The sequence below is a fragment of the Numida meleagris genome, chromosome 10, assembly GCF_002078875.1.
Source record: "Numida meleagris isolate 19003 breed g44 Domestic line chromosome 10, NumMel1.0, whole genome shotgun sequence".
NCBI classification, from domain to species: domain Eukaryota; kingdom Metazoa; phylum Chordata; class Aves; order Galliformes; family Numididae; genus Numida; species Numida meleagris.
In genome coordinates, this window is record NC_034418.1 from 9,898,664 (window position 1) to 9,924,353 (window position 25,690).

Consider the following 25,690-nt stretch of genomic DNA (forward strand, 5'->3'; position numbering starts at 1 on the left):
GTCAGCGCGGAGGGACGGCCCCGGGAGCTGCGGTGCCCCTGACGGAGCGCGTCTGTCACGGCGCCCCGAGGCCGAGTGCCGAGCACGGGGCGCCCGTCCCGAACGCGTCGAGATCCGAAAAGTTGGGGGTTAAGGAGTCGGTTCACCTTGAGAAGCGGCCGCTGCAGCAGCCAGCCGCACGGCGGCTCCGCGTCCCGGCGGTGCTGGCTCGGGCTCGTGGCGCCGTAGTTGCAGCACTGAAGCACGCGTCCTGCGTGTCCGCGCTGCCGGGCGCTGCCGGGCTGTCGGTAGCGCTCTGCCGGGAACCTGTGCGGGGACGCGGGCGCTCCGAGAGAAGGCCGGTGGCGTTCTGCTGTCGGCTGTGGCAGAGCAGCTGTGGAGCCTGCAACAAGTTGTGGAGCAACAAACCAACCAAACTCATTTAATTAACAAATTAAAACTCTTTTTTTTTTTTTTTTTTGCCAAGGCAAACATTTAGAAGTTTCAAATTTTGGGGGGAAGCAAAGCTAATAAAGGGCCAATGTGCTTGAGACTCCGCATCCCCTAGGAGGTGCATCCAGCAGAGCCCTGGGCTGCCACTATTGCGTGTGCTGGGTGGTGGTGGGTGGCAGCTGTGATGGAACTGGGCAGCTCCGGCGGCTGAAGCAGCAGCAGTGCTGGGTGGAACCAGCCCGGAGCTGCCCTGTGCCAGCTGGGAGCTGCATTTGAACGGGATGCCAGGGAGCTGCTGCCTGTCGTGTCATGCTGTCCCCCACCCGCAGCTAACGCATCTGTGTGGCACGCACCTGCAAAGTGAGCCCTGGCAGCCATCTGCTCACAGCCTTCCCCAGGTGCACTGTGCTTTGCCACAACCCCTTCTGTGCATCCCATTCCTTCAAACCTCCTGGCAGCAGCCCCTGAAGGAGCCCGGTACCCAGTACTGGAGCAGGACAGGAGCTGTGTGTCACATCTCCCACGTGAGCGCCAGATGAGAGCGTGTCACACTGAAGAAACAGGTAGTTGACACAGCATGGGGCAGCTCCAGGAGTCAGGAACTGGGGGCAATCCACTGCAAAGCGCCCCGTGCATCAGGGCTAACGGCAGCCTGGGAGATGGGACATTTGGATTCTGTCTCTCTGCTCAACCCACATCCTCCTTCACTGAGAACTTAACTATCCCATTACATTTCAATTTAATGGAACAAGTCATTTCTTCCTTTGAATTGCAGGGGTATCGGATAGAGATCTTATGCAAACGTTAGAGCAATATTAAATAGTTTAGATAGCATAGAGAGAGTAACAAGTGGAACCTGGCGCTGTGAAGGAGCCTGTCAGATGTTGGTGGGGTGTGATGCTTTCAGAGCAGAGCTGCCCCTTCCTCTTTAGTGAAGCACAGCACAGCTGGTAGAGGTGGTATTTCTCAAGTGCTGACTTAGCTGGGCTGCCCGAGAGAGTACTGCCATACTGAAATGGAGGGGACCGCAGACTGTGCTGTGCTGTCTGACATCTGCCCCGACATCTTTCTGCCCTGAAATACGAAAATGAAACAATTTATTGAGGGGTGTGAATATACTCACACTACTCACACACCTTTTTCACTTGTTTTGAGGGAGAAGAGTTCTTGGCAACAGTGTTAGTTTTGAATAACACTGAAGCCAAACTACTGGCTGGAACGTTACTGAGCCATACTGTGGAGCTGCACTTAGTTCTTGCTCCCTCAGATTATGAAAGAAAATGTGCAGTTGATATAGACAGTAATGTTTTAACCTCATTAATTATAACCCAGCAGAAGGTAAAATGGCTCTCAGGCTGAGGTGGAAAACAAATAAACAGGAGCAGCATGCAGCTGAGGAGCCTCTGAATACACGCCGAGCTTTGCCACACAGGGCTGCAGGCTGCTGTGCTGTCAGATGTAAGGCTGGGCGCTGCACAGCTCGCCTTGTGCTCTGCTGACCTCAGCTGCTCTCTTTCCCAATGGGTCCTCCTGGGGAAAGGCAAGGAGGTGACCGTGTCCCTGCAGCAGCAGTGGTGGAGTCCTGTACCACCGGCAGGGCTGGGAGCAGGCTGAGCCCCAGGTGGGAGTGTGTCCACTCCTCTGGCTGTCTGCCTGCTACCTGCAGGGGAGGAGCATGGACAGTGACTGCTGTGAGAGCCACAGCATGGGAAAGCACGTTGTGGGGAGGTCAGCTGTGGCCCACGTCTCCTTGTAGGTGGCAACAGTCCCCTGTCCTTCAAGCACAGTGATTCTCACATTGCCCTCGCTCTGCTTTGCCGTCCCACCTGCCCTCACATCAGTGTTAAAGGCTTGGCTGGTCTTACTTTGTTTGTGGCTGAAGGCTTCCTTTCGTGTTGCTCTGACACAGCCTTCACAGCACACTACCTCTTCTTGTACATTTTTGCACTGAGACCTTAAAACAACCATCAGTTTAGGCTCCATCTTCAAAAATAAGTAAAACAATCTTTGACCTGGTGAAAGCACTGGAAGATGCTGTGAGATATTCAAGGGAAGGTGGACTGTCTCCAGAGAAAAGCAGAGACCACCAAGGAACCTGCATACACCCAGAAGGATGGTCTGGAGAGGACAAGGATCAAGCACTCCTGTTGGTCAAGAGTCAGGCTGTTAATGGGTTTAAGCTGCAGAAGAAATAATTCAGTCTAAAAATTAAGAAAATTATATAACTGGAGGAAAAGTTAGACAGCAGAGCCAGTTGCCAAGACAGAGGTTGTGAAACGAGATTTTTCAAGGCTAGGCTAGACACCCATCCATCAGGGATGGCTTTGGAATAACTGAGTAAATCCAGTGAACAATGCAAACAGCTTGACTGGATGACCCAGTAACAGTCCCTTCCAATCCAAATATGTTCGAGAGGCTTCTGAAATGTCCCAGCAGTTGGCGGCTTTTCCTCTTCCAGCATAGTTTTGGTGTGTTGCTGCCAGATGTGCCATCGGTACCTTATGCCAAAGGCAGCGATGTGTAAGACTGTAGCTGGACGTAGCACCTTTAACAGCATTTCTTTTTCTTTCAGGGTTCACCTTGCCCTTAACCCATGTGAAGACCTGCTGGAAACACCATCTAGAAAACAGTTTTCAGTCTTCTAATATTCTGTTGTGTCAAAGAAGAGCCCGTCCAAATGAGCAAGACATCCCCGCAGAACACCGCTACAGATGCGAACGGAGTAAGCGTGATTCACAGCCAGGCACACAGCAGTGGTTTGCAGCAGGTTCCCCAGCTGGTTCCCGTTAGTCCTGGTGGTGGAGGCAAAGCCGTGCCTCCAAGCAAGCAGGGAAAGAAGAATTCCTTTGTGGATAGAAACAGCGATGAGTATCGTCAGCGCAGAGAGCGAAACAACATGGCAGTGAAAAAGAGCCGGTTAAAAAGCAAGCAGAAAGCACAAGACACGCTGCAAAGGGTCACCCAGCTCAAAGAAGAAAATGAACGTTTAGAGGCGAAAATTAAGCTCCTGACCAAGGAGCTGAGCGTACTGAAAGACTTGTTCCTTGAGCATGCACACAGTCTCGCAGACAATGTGCAACCTGTTGGCACTGAAAGCACCACAACGAATCCAGAGAACAGCGGGCAGTAGTCACCGCCACAGCCCGACGGAACGAACTCTGGAGGTGCAGCCTGGCTGCACCACCCATGCAGTAACTGAGCAAAAGAGGTGTTCTCTTTAACCATCGATTTGTGCAGATCTTTTTAGGTTTAACACTGAAGATTTGATACAATTAAACCAGAAACTGCTTAGGGTATTTCTTTAAAGGCGTTAAATATTTTTCTCCTCTAGAAGATTTGTCTAATAAGTGCAGATCTGAATCCTTAGTCAGCAAGGAGCTTACTATTACGGAAATAGCATTTTCACAGATGTATGCTTACCTTCCTACATTTAGCATCACGGGAGAAATTCATCAGGATTTTTCACTGTAGTATCAGAAACTCGTGATTGGGTGAATTCCTTTAAATACCTTTTAGTGCATCTAAGCCCTTCATTTTCTCCATTACGTATCACAAACTGCAAAGGCCGTAGTGAGAGTTTGCTGTCTTGTTTGGTGAGCTGCTTTTCTACCTACAGAGCAATTCCTGCAAAGCACCACTTAGGTTTTTCCTATCTGGTTATAGTTAACGGGCAGGGCATATTAATAGCGAGCTGGAGTACTTAAAGATGTTTTCTAGAAAAACAGCAATATTCTATAATGATATTTACAGGCAGTTGGCTTCCACAAGGCAAGTGGTCATCTGAAGCACCACGTATCAGAGGTAAAGCAGTACAAAGCCTTTTATGCCTGCGTTCATGTTAACGTGGCTTGCACAGTGACTCTGGGGCCTTAGGAGAACAAGATTTTGTTTTCCAGAAAATGTAGAAATGCTACCAAAAACCAGTGCTCTGCAAAACTGCATTCCTGCTGGGGTGCAGGTATCAGGGAGAGCAAAACACGCAGCTTGGCTGAGCAATGGAAGGATAGGGCAGCATCGGTACAGCAAGAATGTGTGCGTCACAGCTCACTTACATTCATTTCCATTCTCACAGCCGTTCAGATTTGCAGCCAAGCCTGTACAGAAATGCACAGTGATTTTAAAACTAACGGCCCTCGTCTGAACACCTGATTCAGCAGAATTTCTATAGCCATCACAGAGTTGTGTGAAGGAGTATCTTCAGTCTTATTCCCATAGAAGTTTTTCTGTAGCAGTTTTTTAAATGCTAGTGATAAGTCTTTGCCATGATCCATAATGCAGTGGTATGTACTATATATTGAGGATTTTAACAGCAAAAGTAAAGCAGGAACTTTGGCGTAACCTTAATTTATTTTCATTTTTAAGTATTTCATTGATGGTATGGTTGTGTTACATTTAACCTGTGTGTCTGGCTTGTGGATTATTACACTGTCTTAATTTCCCACCTACACTACCTTTTTTCCATATTTTGTAGGATGCTTGTTTGCCTTGTACCTGTACTTAGGAAAAAAAACTTGGATATTATCTCTATGAAGATGCTGTTAGAAAATAAAAGCTTTAAAAGTTCTTTCTGAATTTCAATTTTTAATACAAAGGCAGTTGGATGCAGTTTTTTATGGATTGTTTTGGACTATGGTAGTCTTTTTACAAAGATATGTTTTTCTGGTTCTAGCTGCAGCTTAATTAGATAAGATTGAAATATCAGAAACTAATAAAAACATTGTGCCTCCAGTGCTGGCCTTATTTTTCCTGTCCCTTTTCTCTCTCTCTCAGATGCAGAGGTGACCACCTTAAGCAGCTGTCTGAGAAATCAGTGCAGCAGTTTCCATTCTTGTCCTCTACTTAAGTTTCTGTTCAGTGTGAAGAGAATCAGAAACTAATTACAGTTCCAGCTAAATTCCCTATTTCACACATACACACACACACACAAAAAAAGAAGAAACATAAGACTCCTTTCCTGAACGTATATTGCAATTAAAAGGTTAAGATGGAGCGGCTGGGGGGGACAACCCTTGTCCCAAGGTTGCTGTCCTTGTACAAGGACAAAGACGACCTGACTGCCCCGCGTTTCTTCTTTCTTCGCCGGGTGCCAGCTCTGGCAGGAGCCCCACCCCTGCCCTCGTTTACTCTGGGTTGGAACTGCTGGCCTTGCTGCCCTGCCGATGGTTTGACAGCACAGCGTGTTCCTCTCCTGACAGCCCAAAGAGGGGCTCCAAATCTCTCTGCGGAGTTCTTCCAACCTTGCTGTACACGGGCTGCCTCCAGGAGAACAACTGCTTTAGTCTCTTGAGTGGGAGTGGGGCTGTCTGACGAGACCCAGGAACTCCTGGTACTCCAGCAGGTCACTTCTCCACCTGACAGCACCAATGCCACTTCCTTCTTGCTTGAAACAAAACCACAAAGTTACAAGCTACTTGTTTGTGCAACGACTTTTCCAGCTTAGCAGCTGCTTTGTTTGCGTGCAGACCATGTGGGACTGTGACAAGTTGTTATTCTAAATCTATCCTCAGTGTGAGTTAGGCTCACGCCTTCCTTGCAACCAGTTACTCTGAGCCTCCTGCCGGAAGAGCCGGCTCAGCCCTGGGGACCAGAAGCAGAGGGGCTGCCCTGCCACGGGCACAGCAGCGTGCCTCGGGCTGTGCTGCATTCTGCACAGGACAACTCTCTCAGTGAAGCAACTTGGAAAATCTCTCTTCTTCCTAAGGAAAGGTTGGAATGGACGCACCTCCACAAAAAATTTCAGCATTGGCCTGTAAAAGCCAAACTTTTCCTTTTGGTCTATTTTTTTTTTTTTTTTAATAGCAGCTATAGTGTGACAGAACACAGAGCCTGTCACAAGAAAGAGCATTACAGCGCCATACATTTCATCACAAAACCTCATTCCCATTTTCTTACTGTACTGATGAAACAACTTTTCCACTCTGACTTCCCCGAGCACCAGGAGGCTGTGCCCCTCTCACCACACGTGCAGCTGCAGCAGTGTCACTGCGCAGAGATACACCCCGAGTGCATCCAGCCCGCGGCGCTGAAGGTTTCAATCCATCAGTTCAGACCTTTTTAAACACGCGAACTTGCTCAACGCTGGGCACTCCTATTATTTTGGTGCGGCTCTATTTGAGTCTGTTTGCAGCGGAGAAAAGGCATTTGGGAAAATATAGCTAACAGCCTAAGAAATACTGATGTAGTCATAAGGAAAGTTTGTCATAACCTGTGTTCCCTCTCCAGAACACAGATTTGAAGCACATTAAATACCATTCTGCCGTTCTAAAACGCTTACTCCCCTACCTCCGATGATAATTAAAAGAAATACATATCTAATTTGCTTTTTGCTTAAGCGGGTAGAAATTACCCTAACTGCAGACCAGAGTTCTGGTAGGAAGGGTACAACCCCCAGTGGCTGAGTTCAGGCCCTGGCTGTGCAGGGCAGCGCTCCCGGCCCAGCAGACCCCCTCGGCAGCACAGCTGGGCAGCGCTCCCCCCGCACGCTGCGTGCCGGGGCACAGCCTGCCTGCACAGCACCCAGCGCCAGACCTGTTCTGCAGGAGCACCGCTGCCGTGCGCCAACATTAATCACGAGCAGGGAAAGGCCTATTAACTGTGCTAGGGTTACGGCTTAGTTGAAACAATTCCAAAACTATTTTTTTTTTTTTTTAACATCTGTGAAGTGTTACTTTAACATAGTAACTGCTATTGAACCAAAGCAACTGCAGGTTTCAGTGCCCACAGCGGTGAGCGGTGTGGGTGCGTTCAGAGCGTGCTGCAGACGCACCTGGATGCAGAGGGCAGTGTGCCGAGGCTGCAGGCACAGCCCCGTGCTGGAAAGCCTCGCAGGGCACAGGGAGAGATGAGCCTGGAGCGTGCCTGCAGGTTGTGGTGGTGTGCGCGCAGCTGCCAACAAACAGCCCTGCACCTCTGCACACCCTGCGTGTTCAGGAGTAGGAGCCTTTCGCACCACGAAGCACAGCAGGAGTGCCGTGCACACCACAGCTGCTGACCTTGCACCTGCCCCTTCACATCCCTTCCCATCTCAAGAGCTCCCGCACTCGCCTCTTGCAGACACGGCCAGCAACCTTTAAAAAAATGCAAATAGGTTCATTGTTCAGCAAAGGGACATTGAACAAAAGGAGCGGAGCGAAGCCCCTGGATTATTTCACAATGCAATTCCTTGGTCTTCACCATGTGAAGTCCCCTATTTGGCAACGGGTCATGAAGCGGATAGAAAGGAAGAGCAGGTTCGTGTCGCACAGCTCAGTGCAGTCAGCAGACAGAGCAACACATTCGCCATTGCTGAAAGAACTTCAGACCTCCAGCCTGTCAGAAGCAAGGCGCATAAGGCCACAACACAGTGCTTTTGATGTGTTCATCAGCAATGGACATAAACATGACGTGTTCAGTAAGCAACATTATTTTTTATGCAGTCAGAGCAACCGGGACTATTTTATGATGCAAGAAGTGCATTTGTTCTCCTGCAGGCTTCACCTACGGTAAAAGAAAGGATTCTCCGGGTAATTTAAATCTTGCATGAATAGAAAGTCATTTTATGATCATTATTAATATGCTTGTGGTCTATCCATATAAAATTTACATGATTTAATTCTGAACCTGCTAACAACTGTCTGAAGCAACTCGATCACTTGGCAGAGCACAGCTCTGACTGACCTGGAGGCCTGGAACGAAGACGCTTCCTTCTTGCAGGTTTTAAGGCTTCTGAACACCACAGCAATCTACAATTTCAGGGAGCAAATAGATGAACAAATTTAATAAGCACCAGGCTGTGTGCAGGATCAATGCACCGTGTATCCAGAGCAGAAGTCTGGCTAACGAAGGGTCAGTGCTTCCAGAGCACAAATTGGCAGAAAGGTCACGTAAAGAAGCAGAAATGGCAGCAGGAGAACCTAATGAACACAAGTTGTGAACACAAATGATGCCAAGGATGAATTTTAATACAAATTTCATTCTGCTTACTCCATTGCCACTGAAATAAGATCGATAAGAAAAATATAAGTGTCATTGTGTCCACTGAGAAGAGCTAATTTTTTTCTCTTTTTTTGCAGTACTTGTGACAGAGCTTGATAAATGACTTAGATTGTTACAACTGCTGGCAGCATTCAGATCACCTGTATTTTAAAGAGTCTCTATCATCAAAATTCAGATTTAACCGGAAGAAAGGTGTGCCAGAGCTGGGCTCTGACAGCTGTGTAAGCCCCACAGACACTGCAGCAAGGTTATTCAGGTGGCACTTGTCATGTCAACTGCTGCCTGCAAGCAGCAACATCAGAGGTACCTGGATATCTAATGCTGAAGCCTACCTTCATTTTTAATTAATGAATCATTCCAGCTAATAGCCTGCCCGCTTCTCGCTACTAAGAATTGGATGTGTGTTATTTTACATGCTGCAGCGTTAAATCAGAACGATGACTGATCAGCACGGGACATTCAACATCACCCTGAAGCTTACTCCTTTTGGCTGGACAAGGAGCCAAACGACTTGGCACTGCCTTGGCCTTCTGCCATGAAAGCCTCTATTTCTTCCACAGTACGTGGGACGCACGTCAGCAACTCCATTCCGCTGGCTGTCACCGCAATGTCATCTTCAATCCGGACCTGTCACAGAGAACACGCAGTTACCAATGAGGTATTCCAGCTGGAGATGAGAAGCACTTTGGGCAGTGATGGCTGCGGAGCACCAGGTGCGTTTCCAGCTGAGTAGCTGACACAAGGGCAGAACACAGAGCAAGCATCAGAACCGCAGGAGGTGTCGGCCTGCAAGTGAGTTCGGTGGTGCTCCTGCGGGTGCCCAGGGCCAGGTGAGTGAGGCTGCATGGGGCCAGTGCATCCCCACCCTCTGACACCAGCAGCAGGAAAAGGTACGTTGCCCTGGAATTTGCCTCTGCCCTTGCCAGTGCCCAGCTTGCTGGGACAGCAGCGCCTGCCGACACCTGAGGTGCCTGCTCTTGGAGCAGTCCTGGTGCTGAGCTGCAGGTCGCTGCCGTGCACTGACAAATCACATCTTCTCTAGGTACAATAAACTTTCAAAGGAGGAACTGCAACACGAAGTAGCTTGTAGCTGATATTCAAACACTGAATTTTGAGCTGATAAGAAATTCCTGCACAGGTCAGAATTCTTTTTAAAGGACAATCACTGCATTTTAAATCATGCAAGGAAAAAGCAGATCCTCTCAGTTTTCCAGCTCTTGTTCTGCTGAAATGAAAAGTATGTTCCATTTCTGTTTGACTCTAATCTCTCCTTACCAGTAAATGTGCCTACATAGTCATTTCCCATTATCTTATCAGAAGAATGTTGCTAAGTCGCTAAGCTGCAATAAAAGCAATTTTAGTAAGGTGTAAATCCAAGAGAACACACACTCCGGGGACTCCCACCTTACAGTTGTTTTAATTGTTTCTGACCTCTTGACATTTCCAACTAAAAATAAAGCTGGTTAACATTTGTACTACTGATTGCAAAATAATCCATTTGTTCAAACAGAATGAGTCATCCACTCCTTCTTAAACTGTTTCATGATGTCTTTGCCAAATTATTTCTTTTAGCTGGTATCAAGTTAAGTGTATTATGAAGCAGAATTAAATACATCAACTCCGAGTTCACACACTGGGTTCGGACAGCTGCACATCTGGAAGCTGCGCGCAGTGCATCTGAAAGGCCCATGCTGGGCGGTACAGGGGATGCGAGCCACACAACAAACATGTCCGGGCACTTCAACAGCTTTTACATGCGTGGTTTCACCTCTTGGAGATGAAAGTCCCCACTGAGTCTGCTACAGAGACATTTCAGCCACAATTTGTCCGCTTTGCAACTGAGATTAGCAAAAAACCCAGCGCTGTTCTTTTTTTGCAGTTGAGTATCTTGTTCTTTCAGCCGGACTTGGACACTCCTCAGGAGCAGTGACAGTGCCAAGAGCAGAGCAGACAGGAGCCAGAGAGCACACGAAGCAGCCTGCAGGGCAACGTGTCCATCAGTAGTGCCCTGCGTGTGCCATGAGAGAAAACCAGGATAGGAACGAGCTGGAAAATTGAGTGAGGGTGAGGAAAGGAGATGGGGAAGGCAAGATACAGTCAGGAGAGACAGGATTGACAGATAATGGCTACAGAGGTAGAGTCTGGAACAGCTGGAACCTGGAAATGGGCAATTCTGTAAGAGGAAAACGGAGCAAAGTGGGGGGCTGGCTCAGGAGTCCAGGGAGAGGGATTCTGTCAGAGGTGCAAAGTGAAAGATCCCAAACGAGCAAAGAACGGTGAGTGCTGGGGCCGGCTGCACCCAAAACCAGTGAGCGAGCCAACAGAGGAGGACCCTGGGCCTGGAGTGCCACACACAGCACCGGACAGAGCGGGGGAAGCTGTCAGGAGCCCACTGAGTGCTGCTGCAGAGGGCAGGGCCAGCAGAACCGCTCCCACACGGCCTCCCCATCGCTCCCAGCAGAACTCCAGGACCCAGCCACCCTCTGCCTGCAGGGATCCAACCTGAGGTGTGCGCTTACCCTAACAGAGAAGAAAGATTGCCCAGCCTTAGTGTGCATTATCCCTTTGGTTAAAGACAACACAAGTGTGGAGGAATACAGGCTCCCAAGAGGGGAAAAAATGTGTGCATCTGCTCTTTTTGCTCACACTCTGTACATCACACTGAGCATTAACTCAGACGCAGAAAGCAGAGGACCTGCAAAACCTTCCCTCCAGGAGAGCCTGGCTTGCTCTTGTCCTCGGTCCAAATGGACAAAAGATGCTGGCTCTGGCTGGCAGAGCTTGCCGACTTGGGACTGCCTTTCCCAGCGAGGGACAGTTACGAAACTTGCTCTCAGAGCTGTCCCTGTTTTCAGGCTCTTTGTTCCACAGTGCTGCTCAGTTCAGGGCTACAAGATGGCTTGGAACCAGACGTGGCTTAAAGGAACAGCGAGCAGAGGTATGAGGCCACGCTGGATCGCAGCTTCCAGGGGATCCCCGCAAGCTTTTCCCCCACACATGGCTTTTGCAGTGTGAGATGGCAATTTCAAAAAGCTATCCTGCACAGGCCAAGTGCCTAGGAACATGAGGACCCTAAAACACCTTTATCTTATCACGGGTAGTGGCGCGACCTATTTAGATAGATTTGATTGCACAACCGCCTAACGCCAGCAGCAGACCATCATGTGGCTTGACTCAATGGACCCAAGCCGGTCCCAAAGCAGGGCTGTACAGGCATGGCCAAGGACAGCACACAAGTTAACACCGCGCTGCTGTCAGCTACATATACAGCCTCGCACTTTGTCCTCACTAACTGATACAGTCATGCTCCCCAGAGCCTCTTGTGTTATCTTCCAAGCGAAGGGGGTTGCAGCGTTCATTCATTTCTTTTGGATGATGATATATAAAAAAGGCTTTTGAGAGTCAAGAAAAAATTTTGGCCAATTAAACAGTCCAGATTTGGTCGATGACAGATCCCAGATGTGATTAAAAAAGGCCACTGGTGACACATCTCCAATTTTTAATCTATTGAGTATTTGTTTGATTACGGCTGTGCAAAGCAGCAACAGAATCGCTACAAAATCCCGGAGCAGGAGACTTGTGGGAAAGCGGGATGGGATGCGTACCACACGTGTGCCACACGAGGTAAATCAGCGCATGAGCTTCTGGCCAACTGGAGCATCCATGCATCAGTTTTTGTACTGCTTTAGAGACGCATGTAGACAAGGCGACTGACTTCACCTCAGCCATCAACTCATCAATAATTTTTAATAAGCAAACTTAACGCAAGCAGAATTTCACTTCCATGCTTCGTGGGATTGATTAGGAAATAGATCCATCCTTATGTTAAAATCAGAGAGAGGTGGGTATGTTGCAAGACTTGGGAAACATCTGCCACTTTCCTGTTCCCACGTTATACAAAGCCTTCCTACAGAGGCCGACAGAGGCTCTACAGAGCCTCTACAGAGGCTCTATGCTGTGCAGGGACTCTTTCTTACCCCATGCTGCCAGTCTTCTTCCTCTTACTCACAAGCAAATTCTCATGTCAGGCACACTTTACTTTAAAGATCTATGTATAAACATTTTACAAAAGAGCATCGAGATTTGTAGGGTGAGGCCACGCATTTCACTAGATCAACTGACGTGGCTGGAAAAAGAAGCTTCAGGCATACATTCCCTTCATCAAGCCTCAAAAAGAACCAATAAACTATAAGCTAAATACAGGTTAGTAGCAATTGCTCTTAGTTTAACCTAATTATGTTAATTAGGCAACTTAAGAGAAAAGGGTTAAAGAAGGTTTGTAAGCAGCCAGTCACTGTTTTGGGGCTGCCTACAACCATCACTTCTCAGAACTTTAAAGACAGTGACATATTTCATTAGGACAACTGCTTTCTTGTGAAAACCTTTCCAAGATACGTTGAGTAGTGTTACTGCTGTGCATGACATGAGATGTTAAAAAGCAGATGAGTATGCTTAGCTGTCATTGAGAATTTCCTCTAAGTTCCATAAAGTTTTCACGAATTAGGTGTAGTGCTGGTTCTACAAATCCTAGGGAAAAATAAAGCCTGAAAAAAGGCTGAGTATTTAAGGCCAAACACTGAACGTTTTTACTGGGTCTTTGAGAAAACATCATATGAACTGCATAAATTGGTAATCAGCTTATAAAGAGTGGAAATTTCAAGCCCCAAAGAGCAACATTTGGAGCTGGTGCTTCCCCTTCCCTCAGGACGTGCTTTCCCCGAGCCGTACGCACAGCCACGTGCACACACCTTGACTCACAAGGCTCTGTGTTCTCAGCAGAGCAATGCTCACAGAGCCCCGGTGCAGCACAGTGCCCTGGGACAGCCCCACAGTGTTCATGACCTTGGTGAACTGGGCTTAGTTTGACAGACTGAGAACTGATGGACATGTGACTGACTTCACAGAATCACAGGACTGCAGGGGTTGAAAGGGATCTCTGGGGATCATCGAGTCCAACCTCCTGCTAAAGCAGATTCCTTACAATGGGTTCCCAAAACAGAACAGCTCTAGTCTAGGATGAGGGCAGGCTGCAAGATTTCCAAGCAGTGGTTGCAGCCATGCAGCGTGGGTGTCTGCGCAGGCATGGAGCTGGGCCCAACCTGTGCTGCCTGCGTGCAGTGGTGCCGGTGTTACCATGCTGGTACCAGCAGGAATCCACGTACAGAAGAAAAGCCTCTCACTTTCGCCATTCTTTCTTGCTCTTGAAGGTTTCATAACCTCCTTACAGCCAGCACCGGACAGACCAAATTACAATAAATGGCTGCAGTCTTCTACTTTTGGCACAGCACGAGGGCTTCTCTGTGCAGAGACTTGTCACATTCAGGAAAATTATCCCAAACCAAAAAGACATGAATTCAAGGTGAATTCATTAAACTCCACAAATCCCTATGCGGATAGTCTTACTCAGAATTACAGTGGTGTTACTTTGGTTCATATAAGTTCATTTTTGAAGTGAATTAAATCAAGCCAAATTAAGAACGCTTTAATTAGTGCTGAGCTCTGCAGAGGAAAGCAGACTAATTATTTCCCTTTTTAGAATGTAGTTTTCTTTTAAACATAAGGGACGACTGGACATGGCTGTAGTGATCTCTTTGGCTAGAACTGATACCAGTACTCATCCTAATTCTGCTATGTTAGTAACAACACTGGGCCTCATGAGATCTTCCTTAATCATGCAGAGGGAAAATTTTCTGACGTGCTTGAGAGAGAAATACTCATTCTGGATAAGCTAGAATGAACCTGCACAGGGATAAAAAAGCACTCTGAACAGCACAAATTGCATTTTGACTGTGTTACAGTTCAGCTTTTGTTAGAATTTAGAAATATTCAGATACGTTTCTGTCTCAGATTTTATTTCCATTCTTCTCCTGGACAAAATCAAGTGACAACATCTGGCTCAGGGATGTGTGTATTATTTCTTTCTCTCTCTAAGTAAAATGTATTGTTCACAGGGGGATCGGAGATTTAGATTTTTGCTCAATCGTTTTTGGGCAGCTCCCCCTTGTAGCGAAGTTTGTTGGCTGACTCTCTTTACAAGTCACCATTACAGGACGCTAAGCAAAAACAGGGCAGAATGTTAGGCTTTGTTTGGAATCTCTGGAACAGAAGTGCCTGATTCAGCAACTCATGCCAAGCTAGAGACCCTGTGCTGCCATTCCTGCTGCATGCAAACACATAGCAGGTGAGCCATGTGCATGCCTCAAGCCAGCAGAGCTGGAGGAGGTATTCACAGCAAACCATGGGAGAACATGGGCTTCACTGAATGTTTCCAGAGAAAGCTCACCCGAGGTGAATTGAACTGCCCCCAGATCTCCCTCAGTGTGTTTGCAAGAACAGTGAAAATAGCTAAACCTGTTTTCCTTGTGCTGTTAAGCTACATGAGTGCACTACAGTGTTCCTTTAGAATATGCTTCAGTGTCTGGTGCCATATACAACATGTTCAAAGTTAGAAAATGCAGAGTTAACTGCCTTTCATTCATCAGTATCTCAGTTGGCTGATGGGCAAGTCTTGATAAAGAAACAACACAGAGACAGATAACGTCCTAAACCTCAGCAATGAATTAAATAGCAGAGAGGGTAAAGTCCCAGGTCTCTTGATAAGATTGCACACACCAGATAGTGAGCTTCCAGAGGCGGCTGCCCAGGCCCTGGCTGACTCATGCGGCTGGTAATGGCACACACAACTTTTCGGTCTGGGCTGGTGGTTCAAAGCCAGCTCAGACCAAGAGCAGTACAGTAATTACCCTCTCATGGATGGCATACAGTGATAAATTAGTTGATGGCAGCAGCAGACAATTCCTAATGAGTGACTTCTCATACCAGAAAATCACCACCGTTGCCAGTGATTGTTAGCTGTGTTGAGACTTAGCAGAAAAGCCAAGAGAAGGATGGGGCATTACAGCTGCCTGCTTTATCTTCTCTGTGTGTGAATACGGAAGCTCAGAGAACAATGCAGCACCCTTCAAATGCTTGCTCTGCTAAAATGAAAACCTACTGGAAGCCAATGCAACTGCTACACATTCTGCTAGGGTGGTGGTTTTGAATGGGAAATGCCCTGGAGAGCATGGAGAAATAAGGCCCTTTTATTTACACAGCAGCTGTCTGAGTGGAAATGATCTTCAGATCACAGCTAACCCCTGCGTCAGCCAACTTTTTCTGTGCACACATTGCTACGTAAGTCCTGCAATGTGATACCTTGAGCAGGAGAGCTCATGAAGACCACTGGCCATTCCTTTGGAAAACAGGAGAGGTTTTAAATTCATTAGTTTCAGGCCACTCTGGCAATAACTCAGAAACAGCCATTATTGCTCTTTTTCTCTAGCGCCTCCCTTGCTGACTTGAACAGCACAAGGCTCTCCAGCCCTGCCAGGGAGCACCCAACCATTGTTGCAGGAAGCTAACCCTGGAATATGAATCTCAGACACACTTCATAATGTACACATTTCCCAAGACAAAACACCTACCTGGTATGCAACTTCACAGCATTGACTGGAGGTACTTCAGTCAATGGAAAAATACAGGCCTCTTGTTCATTAGGTATCACAAGTATAAAAGTGCATTTTAAAATATCAAAAAGAGGCCAGTTTGTCTGTAAGAAAAGATGGCCTGAGGTGCTGTTTCAGGAACACACATCCCATAAAATACACCATAATTTCCAAAAGATTTCTTCTCAAGTACATAGCAAAGACAAACAGAAAACCAACTGCAGAAAACCATCCAGTTAAATGTTACTCACCCCACCAAATCCTCTGAAACGCTGCAGGACATCATCGTTGATGAAGCAGGACTGTGCGGGATCACGGAGGGCTTGGTCCAAGAGGTGGTCAATGAAGTAGATCCCTGGCTCGATGGTCAGCACCATGCCCTGCTCCAGGTTCCGGGCAGTGCGCAAGCTTCGGAGCCCTGGCAGGTCGATGCGTTCCACTCCCTGCGGAAGGAAGACCAGCTCGATGGACAGAAATGCCAACTGTGGGTAACTTTTTATCAAGACCCTCCTGTGCTGCCTATTCTGTAGGACATCCAAAATAAAAGCTTTGGGGACCGAAATTGTGCTACACAATCATCTCTCATCATTCCCTCATTTTGCTTTCATGTACAGTGATTACCAGGTTTCAATTCAACAACCAAACTGCTTTTGCACTGCAGATGTCCTGGCTTCATTATGTGCTTGGTACTGTCACACTCTATCTTTGGAAAAGTACTGCTTTAGGAGACAAATAGATTACTTGCTTTGCTAATTACAAAGTATTTTCTTTCTATACCTTACCTTGAAAAGTGTAATATTTTAAGCTACATGCAATTCTTGAAACGCACCCTCTATATCATGGCTGAAACAGCTGAACTATGCAACAGAGAGCAGTTTCTCCAAGAAAATGCAAATGTTTATTCTCACTGTATGTTATTAAAATTATACATTTATGATCTTGATTCAGGAGCAATGAGTCTACACATGACCTCATAAAAGCAGCCCATTTAAAACTACACTTTTGTCAGATTGAGACTTTCAGGCAACATCGTTTTTAATAATATCATTCAGCACCAAGTTAAAACAAGTCTTGACTAGCAAAACATTTTCTTCTTCCCCAAAGCTGGTAAAGTAAAATGATATATGAGGACGTGCTTAGTCAAGGAATTAGAAACACTGCAAGGACTAGTTCAGGATATTAATTTTCTTCCCCCTAATGTGCCAGCTATTGCAACATCTGAAAAAAATACATCTCAATCCCATTAGTTTTTTGGAAATCCTTTGCAACTGTAGCAAAATTTCATCAACAAATATCACGGTGACCAGTAAATAGTCCACAGGCCTGCAGCTCACAAACATGTACACGTGCTGACCTCCGCTCTTGGAAACTTTTCCAGATTAGCCAGGCAGAAGTCAATGGGTTTGCCAGACAAAGGCTGTATTTATCTGGTCTGCAGGTATAGCTTTCTCACGTCCTTCATTTGGCCGTTTTGGCCATGACCTGGTCATGGCCATTTTCCTTGTTGGTAGGAGAGCGTCTCCTTCCAGAAGCGCCAGCACTGTACCTGGTACCAGTGGGAAGGAACATCCCCTTGCAGGGAAGCTAAGAACGCTGCCTGGGCACTGCCCTCTGCTCCTGGCATGGCTGGGCTCCCACGTCAAAGGCAGAAGTTCTGTGGGGACATGGGGGAGGCAGGGTCCTGAGTATTAGCCAGGCTTTAATCTCCCTGAATCACCTCTTCAAAGTGCATATAACCCCAAAGCACTGTTTGCTCTTGAGCTCCACTTTCAGAGAACTAGCACTTGCAATAGCCACTCAGCAGTGTTTGTTTTGCTCTCACCAGCCGCCCAAGCAATATCGAGGTTTCTTTTTCTCCTTTGCAGAGCTTATTCTGTCCCAATGCACGGCATCTTACAGCAGCCAAGACTTTCAGACCTAACCAGCTGGGATGTCTGCACGTGCCTCCCCTTGAGAGATGCAGAGCGTATGTAATCCTCAGTGCCCTTGCAAGCCAGGCCCATGCAATTCAACAAACGTATTCTGACAATTTTCAGTAGATATTTCATACATTTTATTTAATATGTTCAATCTGCACTTTGCATATTACATTAAAATAAGAAAGCATGATTTTGTCGTACTGAGAAAACAAGAATACTCTGATAGTAAGCACAGAACTTTGCTTTCAGGTTCTTATCAGAAACCAAAGAGAATCAATATACTTCTGAACTTGAAACAATCACTGTGCAGAAGCAGAGCCATTTTTTTTTCTTGCCAAACCATGGGGTTTGGCACCTCACACATTCATTGTAATGCATAAAGGAAATGGGGGCATCCAATCTTGTGGATTAATCTCTCCATGAGCTGTAAACAATTAGATTAGTGTCTGGACCTTTTGGTGTGTTGCCAACTATCTATCAGCTGCTTTACAACAAACAGCTCGTATTTGGCTTTTAAGCGTACTTCCCTTCAATTCTGTCTGTAAATGCCTTTTCTTAGGCAGTCAATCCAAGACAGATGCTAGAAAGATGAATGCACAGTGAGAAAACAATGGCAAACATCATCTGAAGGCAGCGCTGGCACAGCATGTGCATCTTTGGCCTTTTCTTAAAACAAATGAGGCTTAACACCAGGTGTGGTGGTCAAACCTGGATGCCCTTCAGATACCTCCATATGACTACTGGGGCAACGTGCAGATGTGTCCACGCTGCCTGCAGCGTCATCCCGCAGGAAGCCAACAGCACACTTACTGCCTGTGAGCAGCCCCGGGGCGGCAGCGTGGACATCCCCAGAGGAACAGGCTGCCTGGGTAAGCAGCAGCAGGGGAGCGTCCCCCAGCTCTGTTTGCCCAGAAGTACAATTTCAGCTTCTCTAGAAGGAATTCATAAGCTTGTTCTGATATTCCTTGAATCCTAGCAGCTCCATGTAGTGTCAAACTCCTGGTTTCATCTCCAGATCTTTGAACTTTGTGAGCACTGAAGTCATTCTGTGAATAGCAGCAGCTGTATTACTTCCACAAAAGCACCTTGAACTGGTCTTTGGAGAAAGAGTGACTGCTCAGAAGGAAGGGCATGGATGGGTGGGCTCATGGCTCTCTCTCTGCAGAGGCTCGTATGGTGTTTGCTCAGGTGTGAAATGGAAGAGGAGCAGAGGGCAGCCCCAGAGAACCTCACGATGAGGCTGAAGGAAAACCCACACTGCGATGGGGCAAGAGCAGGGTGGGGAGGGTGAGCAAGTGGAAGGGATGGCAACATCCTTCTGAGAACAGTACTGGATTAAAACCTACATAGAGCTAGGGCTGCAGCACCCCTTGTGACATCTGATGTCAGAGGCACTCATGACCATCTCAGTAGGTACAACTCCATCAGGTCTGCTTAGGCAGTTTCCAAAACCAGGACATCCAAGGATTTGTTGGAAGAGTGAGATCCATCTCTCCCCAAATAGAAGGTGACAGCTCTAGACAAGACATTGCCACTTCCATCACGTCAAACTCTGTGAAAGCGAAGGAGCTGGGGAAGCCTCACACTGCCATCCATCAGTATCAACCCTCTGTCATGAACTGATTTTCTTCTGTGTAAGGAGGAAACATCCCTTTATTTCACAACTAGACAACTAACGCCTTGTTTCCAACAATAACCACGGTGTTTTGGATTTAGATGAAGAGAAGAGTAAAGGCCTGAACACCGATGTAGCTGCAGAGAGGCTATCTGACTCTGCCACTGTTCTGTCCCAGAGGCCTGGCTACGCATCAGGACTCCGTGATGCTCAGTGTTGTATTCTTATGTGCTCACAGCGGAGAAAATAATCTGCAAAACAGTAACACCTAGGCATCTAAAAAGAGACTCCTGGTGATATTTTTGGAAAACTACTTTTCAATAACTGTTTATTTTCCTGTATATTGTAACAGCAAACTATATCCAAAACCGTTGTCTAAGAGTGATTTTATTTGGAGGATCTGCTCACATTTTAAAATTGAGACACTCCCACAGTAAGCACAGATGTATGACACTGTCATTTGTGACTGTACTCCTGCCAAGAAACATCAGATTCCAATTAATGGTTCATGTAAGGTAACAAAGAACAGCATGTCTAGGCAATAAGGACTGTCAAGGGAACAAGAGAATTATTATGTAAACTGATTTCATTACTATGTAAGCAAATAAAAGTTCAAATTAAGTTAAGTGCCGAGAAATATAAAATATAGATCTATTTTTGGAATAAGGAGGGAACTAGGAACTATGCAACTATGTCTGTCCCTCAGGAAGGTGGTTATGGAAGAGCAGAAGTTGTAACATCCCCAGATGAATAACTGCTGGCTTTTAAGCGACTCAGTGGTTAATGGTGGTACGTGTTGCTTCTTCCATGGGAGAACTGCAACGCGCACCGTGCTGGGTCCAGTCCCACAGGCACCGGCTACCAGGCACAGTGGGAAGCTGAAAGCTCGAGGCCCTTTCGGGTGAGACTGACCTTGGGTCTGTATTCAGATCAGGTCAGAAGGAAACATGTGTGCAATGTCTCTGCTGGCTGGCCATCGCCCATGGAGCCAGCACCACTGGGGATGTGTAAGCACAGAGATGCTAGCACACCCTGCCTCCCAAAACCAGGGCTGCAACGCTTGGTTGGCACCACCAGAAGCTTTCTCTCGCCAGCTACAGCAGCAAAACATGGCTGCAGCAGAGATCCCCCACAGCTGCTCGTAACTGCAAATACTGAACAGCACAAAACTATTTTCTGGTGCTTTTCTCCAGTTAAATCATCACAGAACTTTGAGCTTGACAATTAGACTGTCCTATTTGGACCACGTCTGAAACAGCTAAGTCCTAACTATTTCACCAACTTTAATTCAATCAAGTATTTAAATTTGACAGAACACTGATCTTGTATTGAGATTATATAAAATCAACACTGAGACAAAATCTCAGCTCTTTCACTCTTCCCTACTCTCCCACTGCGTATACCCAACTTCTAATTAGCTCATTTCTTGTAAAAAGAATGAAGCCCTATGTGGCTAGTAAAACAACAGTCCTGAGTTCCATTTCATTTGTCTCCTTGGTCCCTTCCCTCTCAGCCCTTGTTTCTCTAGATGAGCGCTGCTAATGAAGATTACTTTATGCAGCCTATCCCACTTTTCCCCAGCAGCCCGAGCTGCCTATAGCCACCTGAAGGAACTGCTACTCAGTTGTGCCTTTGAAATCAGCAGCAGGTTACACCAAAACACGCCCCAAGCATCACAAACCACTTGTGGCATCTGGAAGTCAAAGCTTCCGCTTCTGCACGAAAATGGAATTACCAGCTGGAGCTTTGGGGACACAGCTCCAAGTTAATATTGGGGGAATGGAGGGCAAACGATATCAACTGGCTTTTTTTATTTGGAATGTCTTTTGTTCTTTTCCTAGCTATTAACTGTGGTATCAGGTTTAAACTGCCAAACAAATTTCCTGCTACTGCAAGCAATGAGGAAGAATCACTTGTCATTTACTTGAGGTAACTGCCTGCTCTGAATTTTAATCCATTGCTGTAGCATTGTTCTGTGCATAACTTCAGCTTTCATTTTTACTGCTCGATCCTCAGATGTCACCAATCTCCACTGCTATTGTAATGGAAATAACACAACACAGAGATGATATTTTTTTCTTTTCTCTTAAAATCTAAGAGAATAATAGAGATAGCAAATCACCAAGTTGACAACTGCAACATGAATCTGGAAGATGAGGAGTATATTTAGACAGATAACTCGCAGGCAATGAGACAAAGTATTGAAAAAGTCACCAGCAACACTGTTTTAGGATGAGACCAATGGCAAACACTGTTTTGGACACGTTTTCTTACGACACTCAGAATATATACAGGCTACAGCCTTAACTGAAAGGCCTTTTTCTTCCACAGATCTTTGGATACTTGGAATACTTGGATATTAATACAAATTGCATAGCAGAAATGCCTGAAATATGGCACTTTTTATACCTTATTTTTACATATAGTTGAAACCAGAACTGTATTATCTTGGTTTTGTACTCCTACTGCACCTAGAATGAATTGTTCAAAACCACCAGCTCCGTTGGTATATACTACATTTTCAGAATTGTCTGGACAACAAATATTCAGGTAAAAGCTTTCTTAGCACACAGAATATTTTGCAACAAACTTCAACAAGTAAAACAAACATAAGCAAGTATTTTCTTCCAGAAAAAAAACCTAACCAAACTGAATGAAATCCAATCCAAGCAACAAAAAGCCCAAGCCTGGGACATTTACTTTCTCAGAGGAAGACGGAATCCTGTGGGATGACAGCAGGGTGTGCAGCATGGCACCACACCTGAGCCTGCCCCCACTCTGCCCCTGGTAAGTCCTTGGCTTCCATAAACACCCCAACTCCAGCACCAGTTCTGGAAAAAGCTGCTGGGAGCTGAGCACACCTTTTCTGAGCACACACAAGATGCCACAGCAGGGATAAGGAGACCCATTAACCTAACTCCGGAGGGGTTTAAGATCCTACAGAAGAACCTTTTGCGCTGCAGGAAACTGCTAACTGGTGTTTCACCCAACACCCCAAGAAGCAGCAGGGTTCCCTGTGCTGTTCTGCATGAAAGTACTGCAGAACTGAAAGCCTTTTCAGCTCACACCCAGCCACAAGGCCCTGCTGGGAAGGAACACAAACAGCCACAAGTGATTCAAGGGGAACCCACAAAGAAAAATGTTTCCCAGATATTTTCTGAAGATGTAGACAATTGATTACATGAAAAAAAAAAAACACCTAAACTAAAACTGGTAAAAGGCCCTTCTTCTCTTTGCTCATTTATGTCCTACCATGCAGACTGTATCCCTTTTGCAGGTCCTGGGTACACAATGCTACGAGGAGGCATTGTAGGGTTATGACCAAGGGAGGCACTTTACATCGCTGGAGCTCTCCATAACAGCTTTAGGCTCTGTGGTAAATTCACCTCATCCCCTGCTTCTTAAAGGTAAAAACGTTAATGCATCATTTGCAATGCTAACCACAAAAGAACAAAATCTGCTTCAGCATAAAGCAGGATACATTACGAAAATAATTTTTGCCAGAACAAGAAAGGGAATGAGGTTATTCCTGTGTTCTCCCAAAAGTCTGGTGACCGAAATCCCCAGCCAGTGATCCAGAGCGGGGAGAAAACCTCCTGCTCGAGCCAGGCAGAGCTCACACACCTCTCCGAGCAGCAAGGATGCTCCTGAGCGTGCACAGGAACAGAGGGCATGGATCACTCCGGGATCAAACCAAACCACTAACCTGAATTTGCTGATGCATGACAGTAATGAAAGGATCGGCTTTTCATGAGAAGAGAGAAGTGAATTAAAATTTTCAACTAAGGTAAATCTTATAATTTTAAAAGACAAAACGAAATGAAACTCTTTATTCACAAGATGGTAAAATACAGCAGTTATTAACCTAACTTAAATTAACTGCTTATTATTACAGAAAGTCATCAAATGTACTTAGCATTCTTTAGAGCCCTACAGTCAATTAATATAACATGAAATTGAATCAACTCAAGCATCTAGAGACACAAAACCTAGATTTAAATGAAAACTTCAGCTGCATCCACCTCAGGGTCTGAAAATTTGAGATCACCTACCCCATTTTCTCAATTGCATCATGCGCAAACTCTCATTTATATCCCATATCATATTTACCCAGAAACAAATGAAAGTGTGGGAAAACCACCTCCATGATTAAATTCTGCAGTGGAAGCTAAGCCCAGTGGGGTTTGCACCCTTTGAAGCTAGCTCTGCCTGACTGAGGGCCAGATCTTTCGAAATGATTAGTACCACTGGGGCTGCATTGCCAGAGCTGCTCGAGTTTTAGTTAGACCCTTAAAAGAAGCAGACGGATTTTCAAAGTAGCATTCAGCGCTCCGCTTCCCCACTAGGAATAAGGCGGCATGCTGCAGGAGGCCGGATCCTCCAAGGAGTTCTGGACTGCTGAGCACTTCTGAAAATCAGGACATTTCCTTACTGGCTTCTATGGAGAACACCAATAGTTACAGTCTTCTGAAAATCCTGTCCTAAACACAGTTGCTAAGCTCCATTTACGGCTGGCCAACATCGATAACTCCTTATTATGGCAATAAAGGATAGGAGATCTTTTATTTTCTAATATTCAAAAACATCCTTTACAGAAAACGTGCAAACTTTTCAGTGTTCATAAAGAGGAAGACAGTGCTCGTTCAATGCTGCATGTGAAAGTAGTTTACTGGAAAAGATGAAAACTTATTATTGCCAATTTTGAAAAAAAAAAACTTTGGCTACTAATGAATAACTAATCTAAGCTAACAATGTCTGGAAATAGTTTTTTTGGAACACGCAGAACTTTGTGACGGATATAAATTAAGAAATTAAAGCTTATTGTATTATTCCAAATGTAACTGTTTACACTTGAGGAAAAATAATGGAATAATATCCACTTGGAAGAAGTTTTTATTTTTAAAAAAATCCTTTGTAATACTCCCAGAAAATCCCTAGGCCAAAAGCAAATAACTTGCTTCTTAACCAGTTAGAAAAAGGAGCACGATACTACAGGCACAGCATACAATAAACATACAGATGGCTTTATGAGATTCCTTGTCAAAATCTTGCTAGGTGGTAAACGTTCAAAATGCACCAAAAAAAATCACTCAGATCTACTTGATATCTTCAAAATACATTTTCTCATGAAACACTGAGACACAGCTAAGAACCTTGTGCTATTTAACACGGACACGTACCACACCTGCAAGAAGAGCCCCCATTGCTCACATTTAGCTTTGCCCAGGGCCCCTTCAGCCCTGTGGCTCCTGCTGCTGCAGCACTGTGCTCCCACCAGAGCCTCACACCCAGCATCTTCACCACCAGCGCCCGCTGCGGGCTCTGCACCACTGCAGCTCTGACGCGGGCACCTCACCTCGTGTTTTAGGCTGGGAGAAAAGAGACGGGTCTATCATTAATGCTGCAATGAGAGTTTAATGGGGCTGCCCCTCTACAGAACCCTGAATTCATTATTTTTCCAACTAAGCTGATGCCATACATCCATACACATGTATACTTACATGCAAATATAGGTCTTCAGCTATTTGTTTGAATTCACATCCATGCTTTCCCTCCATTCAGGAAATTTGTTACTTAGGATCGCATTTTGAGAGTACATTAGCCATGCATATGTTCTTAATTTAAGAATGTAGTTGCATGTCTACCAACCAAATGATTTTAACATTTGCAAGTATAAAGCTTTCTATCTGCATACAGCTCTGGTATTATTATTTTTACACACTTCCAAGTATGAAAGTGGAGAGCGCAACTCCTGTGAAAATTCAGTCCCTGAAGCCAGTTTTGTCTATCAGAGGTTGCTCTTACAGAACTCTGGATAGATGATTCTACTCTCAGAAAAAATGTCCCTTAAATTACATAAAAATTTCAAAAAAAAAAAAAAGAAAAAAAACAAACACGAACTTTTCACTCTCCCAGTTCTTCTCCCTAATTCCTGAAACTTAACTGTCTCTCCATCCTATCAGCTCTTGAACACATGCTCAAACTTCAGCAACTCCACCGAATTTAGCAAGGTTATTCACAACATAATGAAAACAACTGAAGCAAAGGCATGCAACACTGGGATCCTGGGTTTTGAAGTCCATGAACTCTCGCAAGTCATCACACCCCCCGTGCTTTGCTCAGTGCTTCCATTTGCACACGAAGAGAATGCACTTGGGAGAGAAGAGAGGGAAACATCCATTTTCACACAGAGGGTGGTGACGCACTGGAACAGGTTGCCCAGGGAGGTTGTGGATGCCCCGTCCCTGGAGGCATTCAAGGCCAGG

General features: G+C 45.9%; 2 protein-coding genes across 2 annotated transcripts in view; one reads left to right on the top strand and one right to left on the bottom strand.

Moving 5' to 3' along the window:
- On the top strand, positions 471-5,160 carry CEBPG (CCAAT/enhancer binding protein gamma). The gene has a single exon (XM_021408202.1). It carries the CDS (start codon positions 3,110-3,112, stop codon positions 3,560-3,562), a length of 453 nt encoding a protein of 150 aa, XP_021263877.1. The 5' UTR covers positions 471-3,109; the 3' UTR covers positions 3,563-5,160.
- The window catches only part of PEPD (peptidase D), a 122,887-nt gene continuing 105,548 nt past the window's right edge, over positions 8,352-25,690 (bottom strand). The window contains exons 14-15 of the mRNA XM_021408200.1: positions 16,142-16,333; positions 8,352-9,033 (exon numbers count right to left, since the gene is read on the bottom strand). Of these exons, the coding sequence (XP_021263875.1) occupies positions 8,884-9,033; positions 16,142-16,333 (342 nt within the window). The 3' untranslated portion in view covers positions 8,352-8,883. The remainder of the gene's footprint in view (positions 9,034-16,141; positions 16,334-25,690) is intronic.

Excerpts from the sequence above, each read along its gene's own strand:
- CEBPG (XM_021408202.1), top strand. The coding sequence starts at position 3,110 with ATGAGCAAGACATCCCCGCAGAACACCGCTACAGATGCGAACGGAGTA.